This window comes from Aspergillus fischeri, genomic scaffold, assembly GCF_000149645.3.
Source record: "Aspergillus fischeri NRRL 181 1099437636262 genomic scaffold, whole genome shotgun sequence".
Classification (NCBI taxonomy): Eukaryota; Fungi; Ascomycota; class Eurotiomycetes; order Eurotiales; family Aspergillaceae; genus Aspergillus; species Aspergillus fischeri.
The window spans coordinates 1,734,673-1,760,106 of NW_001509764.1; the positions used below are offsets into that span (position 1 = coordinate 1,734,673).

General features: G+C 48.0%; 8 protein-coding genes across 8 annotated transcripts, besides 1 other annotated feature; 6 read left to right on the top strand and 2 right to left on the bottom strand.

Annotated features, from left to right (window-relative positions):
* Positions 1 to 9: 9 nt before the first annotated feature.
* Positions 10 to 747: a mobile genetic element.
* A 2,175-nt stretch (positions 748 to 2,922) lies between these two features.
* On the top strand, positions 2,923 to 5,123 carry NFIA_099740 (ankyrin repeat domain-containing protein; the record flags this gene model as incomplete). Its single annotated transcript, XM_001262234.1, has 2 exons — positions 2,923 to 3,079; positions 3,163 to 5,123. The coding sequence occupies 2 exons, from the start codon at positions 2,923 to 2,925 to the stop codon at positions 5,121 to 5,123; spliced, it is 2,118 nt and encodes a 705-aa protein (XP_001262235.1).
* A 1,723-nt stretch (positions 5,124 to 6,846) lies between these two features.
* NFIA_099750 (DUF2945 domain-containing protein) lies at positions 6,847 to 7,184 on the bottom strand (the record flags this gene model as incomplete). Its single annotated transcript, XM_001262235.1, has 3 exons — positions 6,847 to 6,918; positions 6,967 to 7,029; positions 7,095 to 7,184. 3 exons carry the CDS (start codon positions 7,182 to 7,184, stop codon positions 6,847 to 6,849), a joined length of 225 nt encoding a protein of 74 aa, XP_001262236.1.
* Positions 7,185 to 9,476: 2,292 nt separating this feature from the next.
* On the bottom strand, positions 9,477 to 9,843 carry NFIA_099760 (uncharacterized protein; the record flags this gene model as incomplete). Its single annotated transcript, XM_001262236.1, has 2 exons — positions 9,477 to 9,663; positions 9,719 to 9,843. The coding sequence occupies 2 exons, from the start codon at positions 9,841 to 9,843 to the stop codon at positions 9,477 to 9,479; spliced, it is 312 nt and encodes a 103-aa protein (XP_001262237.1).
* Positions 9,844 to 11,136: 1,293 nt separating this feature from the next.
* On the top strand, positions 11,137 to 12,627 carry manF (putative endo-1,4-beta-mannosidase; the record flags this gene model as incomplete). Its single annotated transcript, XM_001262237.1, has 3 exons — positions 11,137 to 12,085; positions 12,146 to 12,274; positions 12,335 to 12,627. The coding sequence occupies 3 exons, from the start codon at positions 11,137 to 11,139 to the stop codon at positions 12,625 to 12,627; spliced, it is 1,371 nt and encodes a 456-aa protein (XP_001262238.1).
* Positions 12,628 to 16,013: 3,386 nt separating this feature from the next.
* On the top strand, positions 16,014 to 17,340 carry NFIA_099780 (FAD-dependent oxidoreductase; the record flags this gene model as incomplete). The annotated part of the gene is made up of 3 exons (XM_001262238.1): positions 16,014 to 16,500; positions 16,557 to 16,932; positions 16,980 to 17,340. 3 exons carry the CDS (start codon positions 16,014 to 16,016, stop codon positions 17,338 to 17,340), a joined length of 1,224 nt encoding a protein of 407 aa, XP_001262239.1.
* A 632-nt stretch (positions 17,341 to 17,972) lies between these two features.
* NFIA_099790 (putative C6 transcription factor) lies at positions 17,973 to 20,278 on the top strand (the record flags this gene model as incomplete). Its single annotated transcript, XM_001262239.1, has 2 exons — positions 17,973 to 18,449; positions 18,509 to 20,278. 2 exons carry the CDS (start codon positions 17,973 to 17,975, stop codon positions 20,276 to 20,278), a joined length of 2,247 nt encoding a protein of 748 aa, XP_001262240.1.
* Positions 20,279 to 20,816: 538 nt separating this feature from the next.
* On the top strand, positions 20,817 to 22,097 carry NFIA_099800 (putative FAD-binding monooxygenase; the record flags this gene model as incomplete). Its single annotated transcript, XM_001262240.1, has 1 exon — positions 20,817 to 22,097. One exon carries the CDS (start codon positions 20,817 to 20,819, stop codon positions 22,095 to 22,097), a length of 1,281 nt encoding a protein of 426 aa, XP_001262241.1.
* Positions 22,098 to 22,744: 647 nt separating this feature from the next.
* NFIA_099810 (uncharacterized protein) lies at positions 22,745 to 23,536 on the top strand (the record flags this gene model as incomplete). The annotated part of the gene is made up of 1 exon (XM_001262241.1): positions 22,745 to 23,536. One exon carries the CDS (start codon positions 22,745 to 22,747, stop codon positions 23,534 to 23,536), a length of 792 nt encoding a protein of 263 aa, XP_001262242.1.
* Between the last annotated feature and the right edge of the window lie 1,898 nt (positions 23,537 to 25,434).

The window sequence follows — 25,434 nt, forward strand, 5'->3', positions numbered from 1 at the left end:
GGCTGTCTTTGTCCATCCAGTAGCTGATGACTAGAAAAAGCAGTAGTAATCATTATGATCAAAATCCTGCAGCCATGTATCTCGAATATCTCCAGAGACTGCCTGGTAAATCAGACCAGGTGAAAGAGATGTCCCATCTGCACAAATACAGGCTATGGTAGTAATCCACTCCCTATTCCCATCTTGAAGTCGTTGTTGGCTTCCTCCCTTCTCATACCAGTGTTATGAGAAGATTCTTTTGCCTTTTGATAGTACTCTAATAAGAAAACCTTTCTCATCCATATTGTACATATCTCTTGGTTTAATGCCATATTCCTCAATCTTTCTCGCCATAAGCTCAAAGTATAAAGCGTACTTGTAGGCAGAATCAGCCCTTTTGCGTGAAGAATCAATCCCAGTAGTATAGTGAGAAACAAGCTTATCTTGATGTCTCTCTAGGAAGCGGTTTGGCCAACATTTTCCAGGCATAATTCCAGTAATTTCCTTTGCAAAATTTCGCAACATTGAATGAGATGGTGGCAGGCCACGCTCAGTGAGGTCATTAATCCATTTAATAAGCGTCTTCGACTGTTGGTTGTTGAGAATTCGTTGATTTTCGTACTGATCCTGACGAGACCCTTGTACACCGCGGTGGCGCCTTGACAATGTTGAAGGGCTAACCCCATGCTTTCTTGCAATTTTTGCATAATTTATTCTTTCTCCTAGTTCCAGGAATTTTATTTCTGCAAGAGCTGCCTCAATTGATTCCATATTGATGGTGTTGTGGTCGTTTAAAATCTATCTAAAAAGTCGGTGTATAGATGAAAATCAGGCGTCAGGTGATATCGGGCGTCAGGTGATTGGGTACGGTACATCACCTACTTCTATAGGCTATAGTTAGATGAAGTATGCTTGATAAGTAGCCTGCAACTTGTTTAATACTAATGTGATTAATATCAACCCTAAGAAAGCTACTGTGCTGTTAGTAGATAGAGTAGTTATAGAAGCAGATGTAGTCATTTGTTAGTGGTATCTAGTGAATAGTGATCATCACAGGCGCGGAAGTGTCTGTTCTCAAGGACCCCATTCACCGTGCTCATTACCCTGCTTTAGCTCAATGGTTATTAATTACTAAGGCTACACGTCCAATATCCAGACTCAATGTTGCTTGTCAGCTGTCTTAAATGCCGGTGAAGGCGAAATCTTAATGTAGTAACTAGTGCCTTCGTATATATTAAGCAGAACCATTCTCCCTCTCCTCAAGCCAGAGTCTGGTATCAATAACTAATCTGCGTGCGACCCCAATTTCTACCCCCTGCTTGACAAGAAGTCTGGGTCTCCCCCTTAAATTTGCCTAAGCTCAAGGCAGTTGTCCAATGCTATATCACGTGTATTCTTAATATTTTCCTTATAGCTGTCACTGTTCAGCCGTGATAGATGCTAATTAGAATATTCATCACTGATGCTTCAAGAGGTCCGGGAATGTCAACGTAATCAGCCTGGCTAGATATTGAACTTGCTTCAGCTCCCCAGGAGAAAGATATCAAAGGCTAAGATGACTGCGTTAGAAGGACATTAATGTTTATTAGTGGAAGCATGGTGGATCTAATTGTGAGGTTGTTAGGAGGTTTATTAGCTTTTGAGAGTTGCTGACACTCTTCTGTATATAGTTGTTCACGCATATTGCTGGGAACATTATTATGAGTGTCTAAGATCCCGCCCTCTCCACGTATTTGACAAATGTTTTGAGCTTCAGGTTGATTACAGCAATCATCCATTTATGACAGATCTGCGATGCTTGTTCTTGATTTTGCATTCACAGAGGAGAATACCAGCAGCAGTCTGCAGTTTCAGCTTCGAAAAGTCATTGGTTGGACACATAGGAAGGTCCTCAAGCCAGCGCGAGGCGCTTTACCGCGACGTTTCGACATCACGTTCTTGCACGAGGTTTTACTTCGGCTAACCCCGATACAAGTGAGATGCAGGAGACGATCTGCAATGTTGCGGATGGCTAAGAGATCACACCAGTGGCGGGGCGCTTCAGCGTGGGGCATCGTGTTTTCACTAAAAGACTTGGATCATAAGGCGGATCACAAGGGGGCAATATACGATGGTAGTGAAAAGGATGGGGGATACTGTAGGGTACTGGCAAAGCTCTGTTCTATACTGGCCGTGACTGACATTGCCTTGCAGGTACTCTGGCTTATGCCAGGGATGACGCGACGCCTTGCGAATGTAAGGAGTAGCCATGCGGTTCTTGAGAGCAGCTGGGTAGTGTCTGGGGAACCAGCTCTCCTTAAGTAAATTTCATGGTGCTAGGGATATGCCATTCAGGGCGTTATCATTTCTTGTTAATTTCTTCTATTGGTATGATTTACCTACTAGAAAAGGAAAAGGTAGCTGATGGATGGAAAGCAAGGCAAGGTTATCTAAGCTATCGTTGTAATCAGCTATATATTCTAAATTCTAATAAACTTATAGTACCCATCCATGTATTGAGGCTAAGCTGCAACTCTGTAGTCTGTAGTATCAACATTAAGTATGAACACTTGTTTGGGCGACAGACATTTATTACCAGGCCAGAACCTGCCATTCCTACCTCACTTCCTAATGGATCCTTCTTCTGTAATCTGGTGCGTTTGGGTGAGTGACACTTGTATGGTGGTTCACCAAACTGCGTAGCATAGTATAAACCCTCTGCCGTTACTATTTATAGATACCATATCCTATTATCTTTTCTTTCCTCACGACATGACTCCTACCCAGCAGACAAAGTATCCACAAGCCTTAGCCTCAGCCAGAAATGCTCTGGTTGGTGTTGATCCCCGCCAAGCGAATACGAGCTCTCTTGGCACACTGTTTGGGTAGAGCCTCTTGCTTTAAAACACCCAAATTCCCCAAGTCTGGAACCACAAATAGATATTCCTCACTAATTTTCACACAATGTCCCCTACTCTTCCCCCCGAGCTCGTCTCGAATATCCTCAGTCATGTCGCCCCTCTCTGGCACTGGCGCCTCCGTGCCCTATGGAAAAATAACCGTGAACGGATCACGGCGGAGAACGACGTCCGCTGGTTTCTGAGGATTAGGGGTGTTTGTCGTGCGTCGGTCTTTATATCCTTCTTCTCTTATAAAAAGGCGTAGTAATGATCAATCCATCGATGTATGCTAACAAGACAGCAGGGATGTTTGATGAGTGCGTGATCGATCATATTTTGGCTGCGATCCGTAACGGGAAGTTTGATCCGGATTTACCGATTCGGCGCGGGCCAGGGACTCGGTCAATGAGGGAGTTTGTCGGGAGGTTATTCAAGAGTTTGATTCGTCATTGTGAGAATGGGGATGGGGTTGGGAGTGCGTACCCGATTGTTCGATCAACTGTGCAAGGTGTTGAGTTGAGTGTGAATTTCTTGTCCAACGAGGATTATTCGCCTACCGGCGGGAGTGGTTCTGGTACAGTAGGCGTGGGAGAATTACGGGAGATGCACACAGAGGCGATGGTCTCCATCGTTGTTGGGACTCTCGGCCCAGATTTGATGATTAGGCTTCTAGAAAACAGCCACGGGAATGGGAACGATCCAGAGGCCAACCTCAATGATGAGGAACAAGGGTGGCGCGTTGCTGCACTTATGGCAGCTGCGTACTTGGGCCGGATTGAAGATATAAAGAAAATTCTGGCACTCGGGGTAGCCGTGAAGCCAGACCCGGGGGATGGGTGGCTCCATCCGCCCGTCATGGCGGCGGCGTTGGCTGGACGGGTGGACGTACTTGAATTCCTGGTCACGCAGGGCGCGGATCTGCACAAACTGACTGTTGCCGACGGGGATAATGCGGTGCATTTTGCGGCTTTGGGCGGGCATGCCGGGGTTGTTGAGTGGTTGTTAGAGAAGGGAGTGGATGGGGACGTTGTGAATAAAAAGGGGGATACGCCGCTTCTGCGAGCAGCCGGGGCGGGATATGCGGATGTTGTGCGGGTTCTTCTTGCTGAGGAAGGGGTGAGGGCTAATACTCAGGATCGGCTGGGGAGGGCGCCTCTGATTTGGGCGGTTGAGAGAGGGTATGAGGATGTGGTGGAGGCGTTACTATCTTGTGAACGAGTGGATGTGAATATTGCAGATGGAGATGGGGATGCCAACCCAATAACGCCGTTGGTTCTGGCTGCTGCGACGGGGCATGAGAATATCTTCAGGTCTCTACTTGCGCATCCTAGAGTTCACATCTGGGTGCCTACAATCTTCAGACGAGTGATCACAGGCGGCAACGTCAATATCCTCAAAGCGATGATCGCCTTGACGATGGGCACGGAGCTGCAAAAGTATTTTCTGGATGGTAATGCACTCCTTCTCGCCGCAGAGCTCGGAACCGAAGAAGTTCTCCGATACCTACTTTCCTTTGGCGAAGTCGACATAAACTACCGTGACAACTCTGGAGCGACGTCAGGCATGACACTGCTCGACGCCGCCATCCTCTCCAACAGTGTCGGCCACGTCAACGCCATTCTTGAACATCCAGACCTAAACATGAGCCTCATCACGGCACCAGATAGAGCCCAACTATCGCCACTCCATATTGCAGCACAGCAGGACCCGCTGGATGCAGGTATCGTAGCTGCGCTGGTCGCGCACCCCGATATCGACGTGAATGCGCGAGACCTATACCAACGGACGCCGCTTGCGTACGCTGCTGTCGCCGGCCAGACGCAGATGGTTAACATCCTTGTTGCGCGGCAGGGTATAGATGTATCCCCCGTCGACCGTTGGGGAATGACACCACTGCACTACGCCGCTGAGAATGGACATCTGAATGTCGTGAGAATACTTCTTGATGCCCCCGGGACTAACGTATGGCACACGAGCATATACGATAAGACCCCGCTGGCGCTTGCGGCTGGAAGAGCATACCTTGATATCGTGAAGTTATTGCTGGATTCGAGGCAGGAGGTCCCCGGGGATGCAGTGTGGAAGGCTCTGAGCTCTGCGAGTAGTGCAAGGCCGAAGTTTCAGCTTGGGTTGGAGACTTTGCAGAGTCGTGGTGAGGGGATTTCAGTCAAGGATAGGTTACTGAGGGACACATATGCGCGGCGTTTGGAAGAGGTGCGTGAGATAATGTTATTATTCTGTGATCTTTTGGAGCGTGGAAGTTAGTGTGTTGGATTCTGTGTAGAGTATGGGTTATCACTGTATAATTAGTATACTAATTAAGGCTCATTGACCGGTTGGTTTGCATGTACATGGTCGATCATGGCTGAGGCGTCATTGATGCCTATGAGCTAAGACAAGCTCATATTGATAAAGATGGCGACCTTAATGCTATTGAGCCAGCCTGGCCACGGCTTAAATGGCGTACAACTTCTTGAGGGGCACCCCGTGATAAGAAGACAGGGAAAGGGACTTGGATGAAGGCATGGAATGATCTTCCGGAAGAGCATATTCAGCAGTGGATTGAGCGTCTTATACGCCACATGCAGGTTATAGAAGGTGGTAATGAATATCAAGATGGCGAAATGAGGATAATCATGATTGAAAGGGCCATCGAGCAAAGGATACTATCTCTTATAGGCAAGATATCGGAGATCTGGCCTGGGAAGATATTTTTTAGCTGTTTGAACAGCTCAGGTTACAGGTCAGGTGTACTCTTGAATAGCTTCAATATTCGATTCTTAGAGTTGAAATTAATCGAAGTCAGCTACCATATAAATTACTATGTAAGGCTGCCAAGCTTACTAGCACTCATGAATACGTACTGACCTCCCCGACTTATTCGAGATTGCATGTCACTGATCGGACCATCTTCTATAGACGCCACTTTAGCAGCACGCCTTGTTCTGGGATAGAGATGGAGACGGGCAAATCTTCCCTTGGGGCGTCTTTTTCGAGTTCCGAGAACTGGGCTTTAACATCCTCTTCTCCATCCTTGCCGTTCTCATCATCAATATCAACTTCTCCTACCCTACGCGACTGGCGTACAGCTGGCTTCCAGATCCGTTCTTTCGAGTATACGTCCGAAACAACCACAAAGCCAAGCACGGTTCCGACAGTGGCACCTACGATCCGGAAGGAAGATTCATTCCGCAGGCGTTTGAGAACCCTTTTTCCAAAAATGATCACAACAATGATGGCGCGTTGACAGTACGGGAACTGTTCGATCTGATGCACGGTCATCGCTGCGCGGCCGATCCATTTGGAGTAAGTAAATTCCAATGGCAGCAGGAGTCAGATCCCTGACCAGACACAGTGGGGCGCAGCTTTTTTCGAGTGGGGGACGACCTGGCTTCTGATTCAGAAGGATGGTAGAGTCTGCAAGGAAGATCTTCGGGGAGACTATGATTTAAATTCTTCACGTCTGTTGACGCCTGACCTAGATCGAAGTAGGGTTCTCTATTCTGGGTGATCAACGAAACTCAAGGACAGGCTGAAAGCAGGGATATCGGATAGGCGAGGGTTTATTGCAGCTCACAAAGGGCTGATTTCTCCCTCAGTGAATAGCGACAACACCGCGTCCATTCGCTCTTGTAATAATGCTGACAGTGAAGAGCTGACCGCGCCAGACTGGTTTCTGCTGAATGCCTATTGTCCATGTCTTTCGCAAGTTTGAACGAGAGAATGATAGTTAAAGAGATGAAGGTTATCCTCCTCGGCCACCTATATCATCCTTACAAGCAGCCGTAGCCACCTAGCTAGGCACCGTACCTGACACAATCTCGGCAGAATTTATGCCACTTGACTGAAAGTTCTTGGATATTTCTAGAGAAAAACGAACTGAGTTACGATTAAAATTCACAGGCCGTGAGGAGGATTCCCTATTGAGCTACTCTTTCACTATTCAATTCAGGAAAATTGAAGAAAACAAAGCCGTTGCCAGTCTATATCAATCCTCGACCTTTTCTAAGGTGCCTGGGTTATGCGCAACCTTTTTCCCGCGCTGATCATGGAACACGACCTTTTCACATTATCAGCACAATTCCTGACAAGGGAGAAAAGAACCAACCTTGGGAGGACGTTTCACTCCCTCCTGTTCAGCTTCTTCCTCCGTCCTGACGATCTTTTCAACCTTTATATTATGCCGTTAGCACATTCTTGGGATTCTGCAGCCTTGGATATGCTGGAGGTTGGTACCTCGCCTTCATGCCGGCCTCCACGGATTTTGGTGAAGACGTGGTCGCCGGGAGAAATGATTTGTCCGTGCTTATCGTGAACCTCGTCCATGTTGAAGCTATAGTTGAAAGCCGTATCGTTGTAGGATTTTCGAGCCACGGTCCATAGAGCTAATATACCCCACCGTTGGACAACCCCATGACATCAGTCGGTGCAACCAAACATTAGCTATACGCACCCCGTGGAACCAGCTTCGCCACCGCGCCCATTACAGAAGCAATACGTCAGGACGCTTACGTTTGTGGTCATATATCTTTTCTTAAAAGTATGACGGTAGAGTCAGTGATTCCGCTGACTGGGCCATCACGAGGTAACGATAACGATCCGAGGACACGGTGTCTCAGCACAGCTTAGGTTTTACAGTCGCTATACAACACCATCTCGTGTCCAAGTCGGATCAGAATGTGGGCCGTGCGCAAGAGTCAGTCAAGCACGTATGCAAAGTTTAAAGGGGTTCTGTGGCTGATAGGGAGGATTTGAAAGCAGTACCTGGCTAGTAGCTATTGTATGAATAAGAATACATCTATAGCAGTGTGTCAAAATTGTTCAATTGATCAACTCTACTAATTGATTCCAAATTATCGAGCATACCCTTTACCGCGGCAGCAGGGTCCAAACATCGATCTCCTATAGGTATGATCCTTTAAGATGGGAACAGCTCGCCGTTTCCTATGAATAGGCTGAAGCGGCAAAATCACGCGAGCAGCCTGTAGGGAACAAAGAGACCTATACCTTGTCGTATGACAACAATGTGGTTGGTTCCACATAGTCCACGGACATTATTCGCGTTGGCAGGGTGATAATTTTGGCATTTTGTCTAGGCGTTAGAGTAAGTTGAGTAGCTAATCGTATTCCACATTTCTGGTGATTTAAATAGCTACAAATGCCAGTTTTAGAGGCAAAGTATCCCGGAGGCTCTCTGAGTTTGGAAGAGTATATATTTGCCTAATGTAGAGACCGGTTATTGTCTTCAACCTCTGGCATAGTAAGGTACCACAGCTATAGCAATACTGAAAACCTACCAAGACCTCTGCTTGACCATGGAATGGGTGTAACAGCAGCTCACTGACCATTCCATCCAATCTTTCACTGGAGATAAGCTAAACATCCGAGAGGAAAAACCATGCCGGTCGTTATGTTGTTCTATATAGGATCCCCTGAGCAAAAACCTGTTATGGCCGTAACAACGCACTTGGTAGTAATCTAGAGTACGTTGTCACTTTAAACGAGAAATAATCTATAGATAGATTCTGAGCTGGGAGTGGTTTTTCTTAGTTTCTCTTAGCTGTTTGAGGCGCTCGAACAGTGCTATTATCAGCATTACAGATTAGGGATTAACTCATACCCCGACCCAGCTAATCATAACCGACGGCTATGCTGGTACTGCAGAGACCGCTCGCCGCAGTAATAATAACCTAGGCAGATGCCAGCAGTTGGCCATTTGGTGAGAAGGATATACACTAATCCCAACCCGAGTGGCCCTTCAACGTCTGGCAAAGCTCACCAGTGATGGGATCCCACAGCTTGATGGATCGGTCGCTAGAGGCGGATGCTAGCAGCTGACTGTTTGAGAAAGATTACTAGGAGATGGAGTTCCATATGTGGTATAGATGACTACGTACGTTAACCTAAGCTACCAGTCGCTGATAGGCTTGCTGGAGATTTACAAAAAGGAAATTGTCACACAGTAGCACCACATAAAGCTAATGGGCAACAGCTAAGAACGTGACATAGTTAAGGATCCAGGTCATCAGATTACCAAAATGGGTGAAGGTGTATCGGCAGACAATGACTCTGGATCAGGACCAGGAATTATATACACTAATCTCGCGAAGCGCGTAATTAGGAGACTCTCTTCTATATTCCAGTCTCATCACCTGCCACCTCGTTGATCGAACCCCTGAATCCATCTTCTTAAGCTCCTGCCATGAGGTGCCGTCAACAAAAATGCAACTAGTTCCTCGAGCGAGGACAGGTCAGACAGCGTTTTTAGAGCGCAGGGGGTAACCGAGAAACGAGTATCATCAGGTTTGTATTGACTGTTGCTGTCAACCTGTTGCTGGATCCATTGCACCGCCGATTTGTAGCCTGCAAATCATAATGTAAGATCTTGGTGTTAGCGTAAAGGAAGATGCAAGGATGGCAGAGAGGCAAACAGGGAAATAAGGATATCCACTTACTCTCAATGTCGGTGGGGTATGGATTGGCCTGACCAGAGTCTCCGTTGCGGTGCTCTGCAAATCACTTGTCGTAGCCCTAGTAGTTTTGGCAGTCAAAGCGCGAGACAACGTCGACGTACATATTAGAGTTTCTCAAAATTTGTCTGGATGGTCAATATTCACCTTACATCGTGTGATATCTTACTTGAGCAAAGCTCCATTGTTCCACTGGGCCTCTGTCTAACTCTGGAAGCCGCAAGGAGGGCGCGCAAACACGGGACACGACCCAGTCCTGCTTGAGGACACCAAAGTCGGGAGAGTCATAGGTCTTGCCGTCGACAGAAAGGTAGCTGTGGGTGTTCATATTCTCTCTGCAAAAAGTTGCTTAGCGGATCTTGTTCGAGGGATCTAGAGCCTGAGACTTACATTTCCAGCATGGAGATGGCGAGGTCAATGGTGTTTCCGCCAGATTGAAGAATTCCCTGCTTACGAGCTCCCAGACTAGACACGGTGTATGAGCCACGAATCAGCACATGTGTCGAGCGGGGCATCTGATGCTGGCGCCGCCAGTGCTACCGTCACGAAGATGGCTGTAATGCGGGGATCAGTAACTTAATCTTGGGAAGCAAATAATTCAACCGAGTGAAAGTGGCGGGCGGAGGAGAGAATCTAGGTGGCCTGGTGTGTCACCAGAACTTGCAGTTCGAGGAGTTAGCTGATCGAGAAACGAACAACGAGGTTTTACATGCATGGCATGCCGGTGTTGGGGGTTTTGTGATGAGCCTTCCTCAGAGAATTCAGAGCCTTCCTACTGTATGATCAGCCGAGTTGCCAGACCTGGAGATTCCAGTGACTTAGCATCCTCAAGCCCAGATCATGGCTACTACTTACTGGACAGGCACTGCCTCCCCACTTCCGTGTCAGAATGTCTTTGAAGCCCCCATTTTTCCCAGAGTGCATCCAATGCCATCATGTCATAGCGTGGATGCTACGCTGGCCTGCAAACTTCCATAAACCCATGGGATCATCTACATGGGAAACGGCCCGCGTCGAGAGGCGAAATGATGCCGCTTATTCGCAGGTACAAAGTAATGACAATTTAGGTATCGAGCCAAGATTTTCACGTGCGCACGAGATTTATATTCCGTCTTTCCTCAGAAATTAAGGACGATGTCCCCGGAACGGTACCCCGGAATCCCCTACATCCTATCATGTATCAGGGGTTGGAGAATCGCGTGGGATCGTGTGTAACCATGTCAGAGGGAGACATGCTGCCGTTGAGGTAGACGCTAGATATACAATGCACGACATTCAGGGGATAAACATGTCCAAGGCTGTTTCCGAAATCTTCATGGGGATAGCTCCATAAAGATAGTCTCAGAGTGAAACAATCTTTGCCCAATCGGTCACGGAGGTACGAGACGGAGACGCGAGCTATGGTCCGCTTCGGCTGCATTGCTCGCCATTAAACTTCTTGTTCGGTCCAAGGGTGACCCACATCTATGCACAAAGCAGCTTCACGCCAGTGGATTCAATGTGGATTCAATGAGGCAGTTAGACCCTTCCCCTTAACCAGCCCGTCGGCGTGCGCTAGTGACGTTCCACACCAACAACATGCAGAGCGACAGCCGGGACCGTCGGCTATTACAGGTTTGTTTCATGGGATGTTCCGACAGGAGATTATATCAGAAAAAAAAAAAAAATATGAGAAAAAAAATAGCATATTTTGAAAAAGTATAAATTGAGGTCCTTATGGCTTCGAATAGAGCGTTATCCCACTCAACAGCCTCCAGTCTCCCAGACAATCCCCCCGATCACTTTCTTCTCTATCCTTGATTAAAAATATGCGCCCATTGTCGTCTGCCGCTCTCCTATCCGCGATAGGAGCTGTCGCGGCGCAGGTTGGTCCTTGGGGCCAGTGTGGTGGGCAGTCATATACGGGTGGAACCTCCTGTGTATCTGGATGGGCATGCGTGTTTTTGAATGATTGGTATAGCCAGTGCCAGCCTGGTGCGGAATATACTCCCCCTCTGTGCGGTAGAAATGATAATCCTAACATATTTCAAGCTACCACGACGTCAACATCAGTCTCAGCGACTGCACCTCCTAGTAGCACGTCTTCCTCGACAGCATCCGTGTCATCCTCCACTTCATCGACACCTATCCCAACTAGCAGTGGCTCTTTTGTCAAGGCAGAAGGGCTCAAATTTAACATTGACGGCGAGACAAAGTACTTTGCCGGCACGAATGCCTACTGGCTGCCGTTCCTCACCAACAATGCAGATGTTGACTCTGTTTTTGATCACCTGCAGCAGACAGGCTTAAAGATCCTGCGGACCTGGGGTTTTAATGATGTGAATTCCGTTCCGAACCCCGGAACCGTATATTTCCAGCTTCATGACCCATCAACCAGCACCACGACCATCAACACTGGCGCAGACGGTCTCCAAAGGCTCGACTACGTGGTATCTGCGGCGGAGAAGCACGGAATAAAGTTACTTATCCCATTAGTCAATAATTGGGACGACTACGGCGGCATGAATGCGTACATCAAAGCGTATGGCGGCAGCAAGACAGAATGGTACACCAACTCCAAGATCCAGAGCGTGTATCAGGCATATATAAAGGCGGTAGTTTCCCGCTACCGGGACTCTCCTGCTATTATGGCTTGGGAGTTATCAAATGAAGCTCGTTGCCAAGGGTGCAGTACTGATGTTATTTACAACTGGGCCACCAAAACCAGTGCATACATCAAGTCTCTTGATCCAAATCACATGGTTGCCACAGGTGAAGGTACGCTAGTACTCCCCTCTCACGTACCTGATGCCACGCAGGCGACTAACTCCGGTATAGAGGGCATGGGGTTGACCGTCGACTCGGATGGTTCCTACCCCTACTCCACCTACGAGGGTAGCGACTTTGAAAAGAACCTTGCCATTCCTCACATAGATTTTGGAGTATTCCACCTGTATACCGCTGATTGTGAGTACTGTTCCACTCTCGTCTTCACTGTACTCTGTGTCAATTGACGCATTGTAATAGGGGGCATCACAGACAACAGCTGGGGCAACAGATGGGTGACATCCCACGCAAAGCTTTGTGAGGCTGCCGGAAAGCCATGCCTGTTCGAGGAATATGGCCTTAAAGATGACCATTGCTCGGCCGCGGTCGTCTGGCAAAAGACCTCTTTGACTACTGCCGGAATGGCTGCCGACTTGTTCTGGCAGTACGGGCAGACACTGTCGACCGGTCAATCACCCAATGATCGCTACACCATTTACTACGGCACCAGTGACTGGCAATGTGCTGTAATTGATCATGTCAGCCGAATCTAGCAGACAGAAGCTCAGAGGAGACGATCGATCTCGTGCTGTCACAGGAGCTGTGCGTAAGGAATGGCTCTGGACCCATCGGGTCCTCATCGTCTCACCTTGAACCGCTGCTTCCATCTTTTGGGTATGTACGTCTTTCCTGAGCCTGGCAAGAAATGATAAATCCCAGTAGAACTGGGTTTATGTAGATAAAGTACATACTTTTCTCTTCCACCACCCTTCTTGGAAGGATTTCGGGATTTAATTCTATGGAGGTCTTTTGCCAAAAGATACTTGGTGATATAACCATATTTAGTTCTGTGACTCTCCGCGATTACCTTTGTATTAAAAGGTGACTTTCTACTCTGCTGGGTAATGATTACCTTCCTTAACTAGACATACTCTCAAGTGCTTATCAAATATTAAGTTAGTGGGAGGGCCCCACCAAGTGGCGTAGGAGTTTGACTTAAAGTCCTTCGTTAACCAGTCAATCAACACCTACCAGATGTGTGATCGTTTTAAGCAACCCTACACTGGATAACCCACACATATTCTGCTCATGAAACACTAGTGGATGAACTTTTTGATTCAGGACTGTAATATAATATACAGAAGCGCCTTGCAGCAGCCTCTCACCGGGGATAGAACATAATTCCTCTCATTCTATCCACAGCGCAATCCAAAAGGGGTTGTCCTATTCTCAATTTTGTGCCCCTCGAGATCTCAGAGAGCTAACTCAATGCTCAATGCCCCGTTGTTGATCGATTCCGAGACCCCGTGTTCCCAATATGCCGTTCATGTGGTCCCCCTGAAGCATCAACACGACGTGCTGCTGCTATATTTGCCGTGTCCGATGCATGATGTGAGCCCTCTTCTTCCTGTTGCTTCGAGAGGATGGCGTTCTCGTAGTCGTCAACTGGCTCGTCGTCCCGGGTCACGCCGTGTACCTTCTTAGGTTGAAGGGGCGGGGAAGCAGTCGGTTTTGAAGGCATTGCGTCAAATGGAGAGTATTAGCGAGTATTAGTGATGAGTTGTATCTTATGCAGTGAGGTTCTTGTAGAAAAAGATTAGCACGGATGGAAGTAGACGGTTTGCTTTATACATATATGCTGCTTCATGTAGTGACCCTAGGATGACGTGCTGTCTGGTCTCCACATAACTGGTCATGTTTCAATTTTCAAGGAAGAAGGAAGCAGCCTGGACTAGTATTGTACAATCATAAGCTATACATAGCAGTAATAGCAAGTTACTAGGAAGGACTATGATTGAGCCAGAGTTCCCTGTATCCATTGTGGCGAGCCAAGCCGGCTGCGGATTGCCAATCACAACACTGATTCATCCCCAGAGACCCCGTATATCAATTCAGTGTGACACGGTACCCCAGAGGGGCGTATTTTCGTCATACCTATGTCAACCAAACGGTTACATTCGCTCTTTGGATGAGAGAAGTTAATAGATAATCAATTATATAATTACTGGAAGGTTGTCTAGGGACTTTGAATGACTGTAGCAAAGGCTAGTTATAAGAATATTGGATGAGATAATCCAAAATGCAGTGCACAGTATAATATTCTTATAACTGGTAGATGTATAACTAGTAATCTCTATATCCCTGGCAGACTAAAATAACAGGTCATCACGATATGGCATAGAATATAGCATAAAGCACAGTTAATACTAAGCCCTAAACTTAATACTAGCTAACTTTCGCGACTGCATCATGGGCCTAGTAAACTTTGAGTCACTTCCGCACTCATGCTTGTCTGAACTCCTTTATTTTCTAATTACTTAGGAATGTCTTCAGAGGAGAGCTGCTATACACCACTAGTGCTACAGGGTACTTATCACCAAAGCCCTTGGCATTACTTGTGCAGCAAGTCCGCCAGTCTACTGTGATGTAGATCATAAGTCACTGACTTATTATATTATAGTACCTGTTGACAAAGTTATGGTGTCAAGCAACCATCTAGGAATAGCCAAGCCCATAGCATGTCGCTCTATAAGTTGTATTCTGCATCCAGCGTCTAGGGCAGCATTTGGTTATCGTTGGTCCACCTGCTGCCGTTCTTCAGGAAGAACGGAGCAAAGGAGCTACGCGAGCACGAAACGAGGGGAGGTGCTGCTGACAAACGAAGCGATATCAGGAACACCCTGTCCTCAGATGAACATTGTTTTGCCAACCAAAGACGTCAACATTCTGTGGCCACCAGAACACCGGCTTTGGCACCTAGACGCTCTCCTCAAACATGTCTCAGCAAAATTAGCTTCATATTCTCGGTCCTCAGGGGCATGACTGTCAATAAATACGCATCCGAAGCGGCCTACGAGGACACAAATGGCTGATTTAGTGCGTTTGTGTTTAGCTGGCGATCCCTCGTGCAGAGCCGCCTAGTCTCCTATGATCCCTTTGTCTCGGAACTCCTCTCTGGGATCCGCTCATGCTGATCCGAACTCAATCGACCTCGGTTCAGGACGGATTGGAGAAAATGCATTCCATTCTTAGTCAGCGTATTGTTAGAGGGATATGCATTAACAAGGCCCTCTGGAAGCAGAGACGCAGATAGACCAGCAATATCTCTGATAACCCAACGGTAAACGTCACCTATTTCTCTCTATCGTGCACATTCCGTTGGCAAATAGGATGGCCAAAGACTACGCAGCAGTGTCAGGTTGACTGTGCTGAACACCTACGCCACCTACTTCTGTAGGCTATACTCTGTTCGTGCTTCGTAAGCCAACCTCTCAGTCCAATACAGGCGGACGGAGTCTGCTTGGTGAGCAGCCTGCAAGCCTCCCTCAAGACGTCATGATATGCGGTGGTATCAGCTCACAGCGAGTTCGCGAACTTAGGACATGCATAGGTCTGGCGGAGATTCATTGAGGAATTGGCTATTTGCAACAGCCCCATCGATGCAGTCATCTCAGAAAAGTAAAGATAGGTCTGATATTCACAGTCTGCAACGTATCCTAGTACTCATCTCAAATTACTCTTGTCAAGCTTTGGTAGAAATACAACACCGAGCTCCGATATCACCGAGCACAACCCCGAGGTTTCGGATAAAACGCATCAACGAAAGGCTCGACTTTTCGAAGGAAAATTGACCTGACTGAGACATAATAGTGCACACTGGCGATACGCAGACTGTTGTTTCCCTACGTTCCACGACAGCGGCAGGGTTATCCTAACGTCGAGAATCCCGAGTCGGCCTTTTCGGAGATACTGTGAGAAGATAATGGACGGGAGAAGCTCACCACAAGGGTTCCCTCTACTCACACCAGCTGATTTCGACTACAAGAAGGGCTTGCGGCTTCCTCAAGACAGTTGAATTGAACTTTTGGACGCATATCCTCGCTCACCATCCAGTTGCTATCTATTATCACCATCCACAAAGAGGCAGCCACCCGGGAACATGACTGCTGAAAAACTTCGCATTACCATCGTTGGCTCCGGCTTGGCAGGGCTAGCTGCGGCCAGGATCCTTCGTGAGCATCACAATGTCACCGTCTACGAGCGCGGTGGTCCGGATACGGCCACCGGTGGACAGGGTATCTGTCTGTTCTCTAACGGAGTCAAGATCCTTCAAACCATGGGATTTGATCGTTATCGTGCCGGTGGTGTCCCATGTTACGGTTACCGGCTGTTTGACAAAAATGGCAATCAACTGCAGGACTTCCCAATTGACTTCAAGGGGCGGTATGGAGCTGATACCCTCAGTATGAAGCGGTCTGATTTCCGTGACGAGCTTGTTCGACTTGCTACTGCCCCATCGGATGAGCTCGGTATCCAGGGCAACCCGGCGCAGATGGTGTTCAATACAAGTGTGATTGACATCGACCCCGAGAAGGCTACTGTGACGCTGACAGACGGATCGGTTGTGGAAGCAGATGTAGTCATTGGTTAGTGGTGTCTAGCGATTATCACGGGCGCGGAAGTGTCTGACATTGAAATATAGTTGCTGATGGCGTGCATTCACGTCTCCGTCGCCGGATTGTTGGCACTGACAGTTATCAGGCCAAGAAGAATGGATTGACTTGCTACCGAATTGCCGCCTCCGCTGAGGCCGTTAAAGAAGCGCTCGGATATCTCCCAGTGTGGTGGGAGCCGAGTACAGCCGAAGGTCGCATCTCTGGCCTACAGGCAGGGGATGGGAGTAATCGCATGATTGCAGCATACGCCATCCGAAATTATGAGTATATGAACTTCTCGTGCCTCTTTCCGACCCGGGAGCGTAAAGGAAATGTCTTGGAGTCCTGGTACGCAGATGGCGACCGACGGGAAATGATTGAGGTCTTCAGCGATTACTACGACCCTATACGCAAGATTCTCAGGTAAACGCCCTGCGTCTTTTACGGGTTTTCGAAGCTAACGATTTCAGTATCGCCACGGAGGTGAAGGTGTGGGAGCTCCAAGATATGGACCCCCTTCCCAACTGGAATCGAGGACGCGCAATTGTTATTGGGGATGCGGCCCATGCGATGACCCCATTGCAAGGTCAAGGGGCGAACATGGCAGTCGAAGATGCTGACAGTCTCCGCTTGTTGCGTCCAGGTCTTTCCCATGCAGAAATCGAAGCGGTGCTTAAGCAAGTGGACAATGTTCGCCGGCCGCGTGCTTCAAAGGTCCTGGAGGACACCCGTGTCATGGCAAAGGATATAACCATGGAGGAAAGACTGGCCAATTTAGACTATAACTGTGGTTACGATGGAGTATTTGAAGCTCTAAAGGAGATTCAGTGAATGTTTGGCAATACCGAGGGATTTTTTGTCACTGTTGCTTAATCATAAGTGCTTTTCAGGCGAGGTGCGTACGGGATGTTACTGACAGTCAGTTCGATTTCCTTCTCCCTTGGCAATAGGGATAGCAAAGCAGAATAGAGGATTGGATGCGAATTAATCCCGTAGATTTCACTCTTCGTGATGCCACTTAAAGGGACCTTCAAACTAGAAGTAGTATGTCCACGTTCTTTAGCAGATATCCCGCCTTAGTTCTACCAAATCCGACCTTTCTGGGCTGAGCGCTGTTTCCTGTCGGCTTCCTTATTTCTGCTTCTCATACCGGCCGGAACCCTGAACTTCCTTTGAGAGGAAATCCACTAGGTTCCATAATCGCCGATCTAGAAAATCCATGCCTGTAAATGACAGATCAGCTTACAGGATATAATGATAAATCCGGACTAAGTCACTGCAGGTGGTTGTCACTGATGTGCCAGTTTCGGAGATATCGGCATCTTACGACGTCCGACACTCTTCCGGAGATAACATTTAACACTCCTTCGCGCAGAATCAGCCTTTGGCTACTTTGTCCGAGCTAATCTATCCCCGACCTGACGAAACGAACGAATCTCTACCTTTGTGCGGTAACTACACCAATGACTGGGCCAACTAAACCCATCAGAAGACGCCGACGCCCGGCGCTTTCCTGCGTAGAGTGTCGGCGGCGCAAGGTCAAATGCGATCGAAACAGCCCTTGTGGGCAATGCAGGGCGCATAAGTCGACCGTTTGTACATATGCGGTGGCCCGCGCCACGGGCTTAGAGAGACAAGAATCACAACGGGCCCAGGGACCGGTGCTGGCAGAACCGGCCGACCAAGGCGCAAGCGCACCACAACAGCCTGCCTCCAGTCCGCCCAATCTAACAACTGGCGAGAGCACTGGACCAGGGACATCTACTGTGCTAGAGGGGCCTGTGCGATGCACCCCTCCGGATCTGGACAGCACCCACACTATTCCGCAAAATTTGAGCGTCAGCTCATCCACACTCCAAGCTCCTCCTGGCCCATTCCACGGCATCGTGTCCAAGACAAGGGTCTTTGGCCATGGCCATTGGATGAGCTCCGTACCTCTGGTACGTCGCCCAGCTACGTCGAAGATTTTGGCTCCTGATCTATACTAACATCACCAAAGGTCGGCAGCCTACCGTTCAGCAAAGACATGCCTGCTGAGCGCTCTGCCGAACAGATCTCAGAGGCAATTGCCGAATGCAAACAATTGGCTCGTGCTATTAAGAAGCAATTGCCCAGTCGCAGTCCACTTCCTACCAGTATCCAACAACTTCTTCCCAGCTGCCTGGTACTCGACGTGCTAGTGCAACTGTATTTCGACACTTTTGAAACATGCTACCGGATTCTCCACACTACATTGTTCGGAGCGGAGTATGAGAGATATTTGAGTAACCCACAAACAGCAACTACCCCGTTCAAGGTAAAGCTTCTCCTGGTCATGGCTATCGCAGCACCGTTGCACGGTGATGCCCAAGCATATAACGATCTAGCTGCCAAAGCCAGAACATCAATTCATGTCGCTCAGGGATGGCTCTCTGCGCCTTTTGAGAAGGATCGCTTGACACTAGATGGCATTCAGATTCATTGCTTGCTTCTACTTGCTCGTCAGGTCAACCGGGTAGGAGCAGATCTGGCCTGGGTTTCCGCCGGTTCATTAATCCGGATGGCCATGCAGATGGGCTTCCATCAGGATCCCAGCAACCTAGGCGAGACGAGTGTTCTTCAAAGGGAGCTACGAAGACGACTGTGGTATACAATCTTGGAGCTGAATGTCCAGGCTGCGTTGGATTCTGGAATGGCTCCTATGATTACTGCTGCGGAGTATAATACCCAGCCGCCATCCAACCTAGACGATGACGATTTGCTCGAGACATATGGAGAGACCCCTCCGGCCAAAGCAAGTTCGATACCGACCCAAACTTCAGTCCTGCGTCTGCTGGCCGATTCTCTACCTTTGAGACTGGAAGCTACGAGAGTTATCAACAACTTGCAGGACAAAGCCTCCTATGACCAAGTTCTTCGTCTTGGGAATGAGCTGGCATCAGTTTGCCGTAGTGCAAGAACCTTCGTGGATCAGCTCATGTCAACTGAGCATGATATGTCGACTCATGAAGCACGTCAGTTCAGATATAATTTCTGCGAGCATTGTCTCTCTCGCTTCCTCCTAGGTCTTCACTATCCTTACGCAATCCAGAGCAAACGCAGTCCTTTATACATCTACTCCCAGAAAGTGTCTCTCGAATCTGCGCTTGACTTGGTTTCGCTCCTCGGGGACAAACTGTACCGTCGCTTGCTACTCTCCGGGGGTGGCATGTATCGAGATATTGTCACTCGGGGTGCCGTGGTGATATTCGTAGAACTGATTACACAACTGGAAGCAAACAACTCTATATTTTCAAAGCAGCGAAACCGTGCTCGCAGAGAGCCATTGCTGGAAGACGCGCGCAAGGTGGTCCAATATACACACGACCGACTGTGGTATGGTGAAACAAATGTGAGAGGCTACCTTTTTGCCCGTATGGCAATGGCCCAAGTAGAAGCATTACTTGATGGACTGCCTGTCAATGAAGCCGTAATCAACGCGGCCAGCCAGAGCTTGGCAGTATGCCGCCATATTTTGGAATCCATGGCAGCCAGTTCCCTCGCAACCAGTGCCAGTCCTCCGGATATTGCATCCTGGACATACGGGGATATGCTGGCTATGCCCACTGTGGCTGACACCGACTTTGACTTTTTGAGCAGCGAGAACATCAATTTCGATCTTTCGGATCCCGGTTTTGTTCAGCAATGGACAGACCAGTGTTGGCCTCAGCATTTGTTTAACCCAGAAGAGGAACCGAGACAAGAGCCATCACTCGGCGGAGTGAATCTTGGCGTAACGGCAGAAGAGTGAACCGAAGCAGGAATAGGGATACGCGATTCCATAATAATTGGAAGCCAGCTGTTAATGGTAAATGCGTGGCAGGTGTTTGTTAACTGATTTATACTGAGGACCAATCCCAAGCTCTTAGTTGACATTAATAGTTCATATCAAGGATACTTCCGGTTAGAATATGATCTCCTCGTATCGCCTGTGAGATTCCCCTTTATATCCGAGCCCGGAGAGGTCACTTCATTGTCCCGAGCACTGCCGACGTCCTGGCCCGAATCCTGATACCGAGACATGAGACCCTTAACGGAGATAAAGCTGCACTCTGGCCGTGTGCCTGTTCGGGAGTGCTCGGTGATACTGTCCCACCCGAGGCCGACTGCTATCTCTGTCTTGAAATAGCATGGCAAGACCGGAGATATTATTCCCGTGGGGAGCCGACGGAATAATCGTAGATGGGAGTATATAGAGGCCCTACTAACATTTCCAGTTCCTTCAATCAACTTGGAGAATTCTTGTTTTGCTACAGATACATATCTACCGTTCTAGCACCGAGATAGCCATGGCACAGTTGAAGATCCTCATCAGCGGCGCAGGCATTGCCGGCAACGCCCTTGCTTTTTGGCTTTCGAAAATGGGCCACGACGTTACGGTTATCGAGCGGTTTCCAGCCCTGCGCGCCACAGGCCTGCAGATTGATCTGCGAGGCCATGGCATCGAGGTCATGCGACGAATGGGTCTCGAGCAGTCCTTCCGCGAAAGATCGGTTAGAGAGCAAGGCTTGGAAGTTGTTGACGGCTCCGGCAGGCGAAGAGCCTATTTTCCGGCGAACAGGTCAGGAACAGGGATACAGAGCTTCACCACCGACTTTGAGATATTGAGGGGAGACCTATGTCGACTTTTGTACGGCGCCACCGTTGACCGCGTCAAGTACGTCTTCGGAGCGAGTCTCGAAAGTATCAATGACAATGACGGCTTTGTCGAAGCAGTCTTTTCAGGTGGCCGGAAAGAAAGGTTTGATTTCATTGTCGGTGCGGACGGCCAGGGATCACGCACTCGGAGGTTGGCCCTCGACGCTGACGCTGAGGACCCTTTCTATCCCCTCGGAGTCTATATAGCGTATTTCACGCTCCCTCGGCCCGTTGGAGGGGATGAGTATCTTGCTTCTGTATACATCGCTCCTCAAAGGCGGTTTGTGGCTGTGCGCAGGCATAATCCACGCGAGATTCAGGTGTACCTCGCCTGCATGCCCGATTTGTGCAAGCCCAAAGACCGACTGAAGAATGCCCGGAAGGGTGACGTTGTGGAAGAAAAGCATGGTTTTGCGGAGATATTCCGCGGCGCAGGATGGCAGACGGACGATATCCTCGAAGCACTCGAGTCTGCTGATGACTTTTACTGCGAGCGACTGGGGGTAGTCAAGTTGGACTGTTGGTCCCGCGGCCGGGTGGTTCTCCTCGGAGACGCAGCGTTTTGCCCGTCGGCAACCACTGGCATGGGCACCACCAGCAGCCTTGTCGGTGCTTATATTTTGGCTGGCGAGATAGGTAAACATTGCAAGAGAAGTTCTAGGGGTGATATCGACGGAAGTACGACAAAGGATGCTCTGTCTCGCGCATTCAAAGCGTATGAAGAAACCTTTCGGCCTTTCATTGACCAGGTCCAAAGGGGCTTATTGGATGGTTCTAGTTTCTGGGACCGGGTTCCATCGACATCCTTTGGTATTGCTGTTCTCCATTTTGTCCTCGCTATAGCGTCATTCTTCAGATTGGATGTCCTGGCCAGATTTGTCCTCCGCGAGAATGTACAGGGATGGGCACTCCCGGATTACGATATGTTGTAACTGTGACATGACCAATTGAGCCTTTGCTTCTGTTGATGGTGAACAAAGGAAAGTACATATGCATGTTCACGTTGATATCAAAGATTCAGTGGTTGCTGAGTTGCTAGGACTCGACTAGAAAGGTCGAGGTTTGTAAGTGGCGTGGAAATATATATACAGAACCTATCCTTGACCTCCGCGGTTAACAACGACTTGTAACCACCTGTTATCCAAAAAAGACATCATACCAATATTCTAACATAGGTTAGAATGTGGTGCTGGATATATGAATGCATAGAAAGATAAGTCTTCTATAAGTTCCTAGAGAGGCGCAACATGTGGTCATCTATGTAAGCGCCGGAGTCGGAGGAATACATTATTGGGTGGTTTAGATTAGCCCGACCAAGACTAACATCGTGTACATAAGATGTATGAGTCGGGCAGACAGATCCTCCGTTATTATGAATCTCTGGATGACGGGCTAAATGTTAGTTCCCGTGGCCATGAACCAACCACTTGTTGCTCCGAGCCCTACGGTGGTATATTCAGCCTTACCGTCAGCTGGAGAACGGACAGGACTGAAGTCATGACTATATTAATCATGGTCTCCTCCTACAAAGTTTCTGATTCCACACACCATCATATAAACTACTTCTTTGCCTCTCAAAATGAACTCCCAGCGAACCGCATATTTCGGCGCCACAGGCGGATGCACAAACGCATGTCTGGCCTTCTCTCTCCGACAAGGCCTCAAAGCCGTCGCACTGGCGCGGACACCCAAGAAATTGCACGATATGCTGCTGGCCCAAGGAATCAGTGAGGACACCATCAGCGCAAACCTGATTATCATCCAAGGCGATGTCACCGACATCGCAGCCGTCAAGAAGGCCTTGATGTCCGGAGACGAAAGAAAACTCGTGGACAAGATCGTCTCTGGCGTTGGTGCCCGGCCGTCGATCCAGCTTTCCCTGACCACTCCGGTCAAAATGGATAATCCGCATATCTGCGAGCAAGCCATCACAACCATCATCAAAGCACTTGGGGAGATATATGCCGAGTATCCCGATGAGCGACTGTGCAAACCTATCATCACCGTTATCTCAACAACTGGTGTGGACGGTCCGGATGATGTGCCATTTGGTTTCAAGTCGCTGTATTCCGTTCTCCTTGCAGTGCCACATGAAGATAAGAAAAAGCTGGAGGAGCTGGTCAAGTCCGATGAGCTGAAGGACGAATCGTCGAGGGTGTTTGGTGGAGCAGTGATTGTTCGTCCGTCGTTGCTGGTTGGAGACCATCAAATCGCCAGCATTGGGTCAAAGAAGCTGCGGGTGGGAACAGAGGAGAATCCACCTATTGGGTATACAGTCCATCGTGCTCGTGTCGGCCAATGGATTTTCGAAGAAGTTGTCACCAAGTCCGAGGTGGACTGGGTGGGAAAGATTGTGACTTTGACTTATTGATGAGGATTCTGTATGCTCTTGTTTTGAACTTTTGAACTGTTCTCTGGTGATACTCCGTTTGTTCTGCGTGTTATGTTATAAACTTAGACTAATTAGGAATGATGATATTATGATGATAACTAGGAATATAGAAGTCCTATCCGGAAGCAAAGAAGCATGAAATAATATGTAACTTGTATGGATAAGAAAGACATCTTAGAGCATGCCTCATGAGGTGAAACAGGATGGTGTACTCCATCACATGGCCAAGATGAAATTACATTGCAGATCTCAGGAAGCAGCTGATCAGATCAGTTAGATTAACACACCTTGCCTATTTAGATGATTACAGTGGCAGAAACATTTAGACTTCACTACTCTCTTGAATGTAAGGATGTATGTACGCCTATTTATACCTAGCTATGTATATTATCCCTACTTTTCTAGCCACATATATAGCTATCTAGCCTAAAAAAGCGAGATAGTAAGAAGTAATCAACTCTATTAAATCTAAAGCCTGTCGAGTTAGTTCATTAAGCCTAGGATATTATATTATAAATGTGCTAGTTCTGCTGCTTCAGCTGCAGTCTTCTCCTCTATCCTTGTCATCATTATTCAACCAGATGCGTGCCTAGTACAGCTAGTTGCAAAAGCGGTGCAAATATTTGTACACTTGAATAATTTCAAGATCCGTCTTGTGAAATGATGCTAATCAACTGCTGCAAAGTTTTCTGAGAGTGAGAGCTCCTATTACATGTTTCTGTATTGCATGGTACAGGTCGTCCCATGGCTTGAGATATTTTACATCACCTGTATCCCCACGTATAAACAACATTTTTTGAAGATGCAAGTGTCGCCACTGGCTGCCATTCTCGGCCAACTGTCAGAGCTGCATTCGCAAAGGGCAACTCTTAAACACATCATAATTATATCATGACCTATACTCCATTCAGGAAGATATGAAATTTCCCCGGTCTCCTCTTGCAGGATATCCTCTTGTAATCTGCCCTCTGCTTAGCACCATTGGCCTCAATATAATAGATCAAGCACATCAATAGCACAGCATGAGCGGGATAACGGACGAGGCAGCCATAGAAGGCCATGACCTCATCCACCAAGCTGAACTAGAGGAAGAGAGGGTGAGCCACACTCTAACTGACTCTTTGAGCCAGAAATAATCTAAACCAGTCTGTAGATGCATGAAAGTGACAATGCACCACATTCTGATGCTAGCCGGACAGCACCATCGCTGAACCAAACCAAATATCCAGATACTAGTCCGAGGGATTCATATGACACCCCGCTGTCCCAGGATAAAGAATCCATACTTGACAAAATAAAGGAAGCACTACATCTCAAACGTTAGGCGGGAGGATTCAGAGGGTTATGATTTTGCTTAATTTACAGATAATATCAGTATGGTGAATTGACCTTTTAGTGCGCTACTTCCAGTTGTTACTTATTAGTTGGCCTGTTATATTTATTTTATTCCCATTGCTGCTCACCATTACTTCAATCTTTAACTCACTACTCCTTGCGCATCCTCTTCCTCACTTTTCCATCTTTTACAGGGCTGCGGTGTGTAAAGCACGTGTCAAGAAGTACGGAATCACACAGCAAGGCCTATTGAACCTTGTATAAAAGCAGCTTAGTGTGTTTCATATAAGGGCTCCTGAAAGTATTGAAGAGTATAAATACTTATGCTGATTCCAAATAGCTTCAATTTAAGTCGAGTAGTGCATTCGAGACAGACAGTCACAGGCGGGTTTTCTGTCTCCTGCATGCCGCGGACCTCCTGCAATATTACTGTTGTGTAGCAGTGATCTAGCCACATCGTACTTAGTAATAGGCTTCTTTTTGTATTAGGGAGTCTAGGAATCTCTACAACGTCTAAGGGAGTAACATATTCATGCACTTGA